Source organism: Buceros rhinoceros, unplaced genomic scaffold (genome assembly GCF_000710305.1).
Source record: "Buceros rhinoceros silvestris isolate BGI_N320 unplaced genomic scaffold, ASM71030v1 scaffold3300, whole genome shotgun sequence".
Lineage (NCBI taxonomy): Eukaryota > Metazoa > Chordata > Aves > Bucerotiformes > Bucerotidae > Buceros > Buceros rhinoceros.
Genome location: NW_010387767.1, coordinates 41,082 through 44,975, shown reverse-complemented (window position 1 = coordinate 44,975; position 3,894 = coordinate 41,082). Strand labels below are relative to the sequence as shown.

At 54.2% G+C, this 3,894-nt stretch overlaps 1 protein-coding gene across 1 annotated transcript in view; it reads left to right on the top strand.

Annotated features, from left to right (window-relative positions):
- The window catches only part of RASAL2 (RAS protein activator like 2), a 95,495-nt gene extending 93,122 nt beyond the window's left edge, over positions 1-2,373 (top strand). The window contains exon 17 of the mRNA XM_010132990.1: positions 2,209-2,373. Coding sequence (XP_010131292.1) covers positions 2,209-2,373 — 165 coding nt within the window. The remainder of the gene's footprint in view (positions 1-2,208) is intronic.
- The last annotated feature ends 1,521 nt before the right edge of the window (positions 2,374-3,894 follow it).

The window sequence follows — 3,894 nt, the reverse complement described above, 5'->3', positions numbered from 1 at the left end:
TCAGCTCGCTCCTTGGCGCAGCAGAGCTGCCAGGAGTACTAGCGCCACTGCTACTGCGAATGACATCTCCGCTGTGTTGAATTACAGGTCATGAATGGGGATGAGAGAGTTCAAACAGGCAAGTAAACGCCATCAGTTCTCTAGCCGAGCAGTCCCCAGGCCTGGCCCAGCGCACTGACCTCCTACCCATTCCAGCTCCTCCCGCTCCCTGCGCCCAATTCCCCCCGTTGGAGATGTGTCCGCTGAGTTGTCCTGTCCTTTGAGGGAGAAGGTGCCTCTGCTCAGCAAGCTCATGCTCTCGAGGTGGATTTTGCAAGCGTAAATCTCCAACTGTTTTATTACAAACTGGCCCCACGAGCCCTCCTCAGTGCCAGAAAATAACCAACCTTTCGTTTTGGACTCTATTCTTGGCAAAGAAACTTCAGTTTTGAAGGATCTATTCCAGGTGACCTTGATTCCAAGGAGGAGGAGCCTGATCTTGCTGAGGAAGGCATTTCTGCTCAGGCAGTTGTGTTCCGCGGGTTTTATGTCAGCACAGGCGGAAGGGCTGAGGCTCTGACTCCTGCTTACGTAGGTTGCCTGGCTCAGGGCAATGCCAGGGCTGCCGATGGCCCCCCTTGCTGGCTGGCTGTCCCTGGTGCCTCCAGCTCCTCCCCTGGCTCTGCTCGGCAGAGCTCGGTCTCCTCGGGGCTGCAGTACGAGCAGTACTTGCAGCCCGCTTTGGATTGGCGCCCTGACACTCACCCCGGTGGGGAAACCCACAGAGACCAGCAAACGGTACGTGATTGCTACTGTGCTGCAGTGCTGGGGTCGAAACCTCGCGGGGCTGTTGGAGCACGCGGGTCTCCTGAGCAGAGTGTCCAAACTGCCCCTTGCTGTCTGTGCCCTCTGTGCATCGTTCTTCCTCCCGTGTCGTTTCTCAGTGGGCTGGACGGGGCAGAGTTCCTGCGTGCAGCTTCTGTCGTTCAGGTCACGTAGCCGATCAGCTGGTAGCACAGAGAGCAGATTTGCCTTCTGCTGATTTTCACCCGGCGCTGCTTTGTGTGGCGGTTGGTTTTTCTTTTTTTGAGGGAGGGTGGAATTTGTCATTTCTAGTGGTGCCACCAACTCCTTGGCTTGTCCCCCCGGTGCTTCATCCCGCAGCAGGTGCCGTAGCTGTCGGTAGGCTGGGTTTTGTCGAGGGGTCTGTTGGTTTGTGTAAAAGCAGTTTTCTGCTGAAAGCGGAGGCCAGCACTTTCTGTGCCGGGAGAACCAAAGCTGGGCTGTGGGAGCCTGGGTTCGGCGGAGCCCCTCTGAGCTGGAATGGGTTTGGAGCAGTGTGTTCAGTGTTCGTCCCTCGTGTTCTGCCGATGGCATCCACCCACGCTGCCCTCTTTCCCCTTCCCCTCAAACAACCCTTAGCTTTAGCTTCTGGCTGCTGCTGCTGCTGCTTCTCTGTGTTGCTGTCTCACCCGCGCTCCTGCTGGTGACTGCCGGCTGCCACGAGCTGCTTTTGGTTTATTTATGTCAAGCCTACCATGAGTTTATGCTGAGCACGCTCCATCCAAAGTACGGAGTCGATGGCCGCTAGATACCACTTGCACTTTTCTCTGCCATGTGTTCTCACCCGCCCTCCTGCTGGTGTCGGCCGGCTGCCACGAGCTGCTTTTGGTTTATTTATGTCAAGCCTACCATGAGTTTATGCTGAGCACGCTCCATCCAAAGTACGGAGTCGATGGCCGCTAGATACCACTTGCACTTTTCTCTGCCAGATGAACCCTCCACCAATTTTGTTTTCTGCTGCCTGTTTCTGTTTTTCTAACAAATTTGTTTTAAAAAACAAGCCTAATTGGCTATTGTTGTTGTTAACACCAACACCCTTCCCCCGCTCCCGTGGCAAACTCCTGCATTTCCTTCTGCCTCGCTTGCAGGCTGTCTGGGTAAAGCCAGTGTGACGGGATCACTTCACCTTGTCACTTTGACTCACCATCACCTTCCGTCATGGGAAAAGGCCAGGAGGGCCCGAGCGGCCCGTGACGGGCAGGGGCCACGTTACCCCAAGAAAACAGAAGGAGGCAGACGTGCCATCAGCCAGGCTGCCTCTGACTAGCCACCTCCCGACGGCACCGCCGCAGCCCCAGCTCCGGGAAGGCCCCCGCGAAGCGGGCTTGTGGGGCAAAGGCGTTGTGCAGGGGAAGGAGCTCTGACTTTGTGGCGTGTTTGTTGCAGGAGAAGCGGATCGTGTCCCTGGACTCTGCCAACACGCGGCTGATGAGTGCCCTGACGCAGGTGAAGGAGCGCTACAGCATGCAAGTCCGCAATGGCATCTCTCCTACCAACCCTACCAAGCTTTCCATTACGGAGAATGGTGAATTCAAAAACAGCAGCTGCTGACTGGGCCCTCTCCCCAGAAGGGCAGGATGGAGCAGACTCAAGAGACCTTCCAAGGAGCCCCCTCTCCCCTTCTAGGTTTACATGTTGCTGCTAATAAAATGGAAATGTTAAAGATAAAGGACTCTGAAAGGTGGGCTTTAATTCCCCACTCGAGGCCAGGAGAAGCGGCTCCCGAGACCAAGTCCTTCCGTATCACTGTGTAAATAGAGGGAGCGCTTGGGACTTGTACAGAAAACGACGATGTAAAATACCAAAAGGAAGTGAATACTGTAGATTTTTTTTTAATTATTGCTATTTGTATTATTTTTTTTTCTCTTGTTGAAAGCACTGCAATCCTCGGAGGAGGCGGAGGGGAGTGTGCGTGCACGTGTGTTGTGGTGAGAGCGAGCTGAGCAGTGGCTTGCCCTGGGCAGCAGCTGGATGTATCAGGCTGGCTGATCCAGGAGAGGAGTGACGCAGGAGTGACATGAATTCGAGAAGGACACTCCTCTGCTGGCTTTATTCCCCTCTCCTCTAGCTCTTCTCTAACTGAATGCAAACTTGAGAGCAAACTTTTCAGCAAGAAAATCGGCTCTTGCCGGATGCCGTACCGACTGCGGCCGGACTCCGGCAAAACACTGCTGGTCTTTTTGACCAAGGTCAACACGGGGAGCGGCGAGGTCGTGTCCTCGCCTTTGCACACAGACAGGCTTCCCACCAGGCAGGCAGAGGGCATCTGCAGTTCTTCAGGGCAGGGTTCTTTCTTCTTTACCCCACTTCTAGGGCCGTTTTGTATTTTCTGTTTTGAGAATTTACAGACCTGAAAATACTTCTAAAAATAATTTCTATCCAACCCCCGCGTTCCGCTCCATGCGGTGGTACCCTGAGTTCATCCTCGGCACTCCCTCAGGAACAGGCTTCGAGGAGAGGGCTGACCGAAGGGCGCCCCTGCCCAGCCAAGCAGACTTCGAACACAAAACTTCCTTTTTTCTAGAGCTTTTCTGTATTTTAACTCACGTTCAATAGTTTCACTATCGCAGCCGCTTGCTTCGCCAGTCCAGCTCCAAGGAAAGGTGCTTTCTGCACGTTCCTGTAAAAGGATCTTGCGTTTCCACTGAGTTTTTCCTTTCTCCGGATGCTTTAAAGGGTCCTTTTTCAAGTTCTGTACACACCAGCTTTTTCTGAGGGAGTTTTGTCTTGGCTTTCATCTCTGATTTCCCTCAGCTGCGTTTCCTAGAAGCGCGCTCACGGGCGTGTGCGAGTGCACGTAGAGTTAAAGTGGCCTTCTCGTGGAAGACGGTGGCGTGCACAAACCGCAGAAGATGAGCGGTAAATGACAAGGCATTGTCAGATTCCATCAAATGCCACAGTACTCGGTCCGAGAGGGCTTTTTAAAGCCCTCGATTCGGGAGCCAGGCAGTAGCGTGTGACTCTTCACGTTGGGGGGTACATTTCTATCCCCCGAACCCTCACAGTGAGACAGCTGTTGGAACGGCAGTGGCAGTGTCGCATCGCAGGAATGAGCTGAGGGCAGTGAGCGTC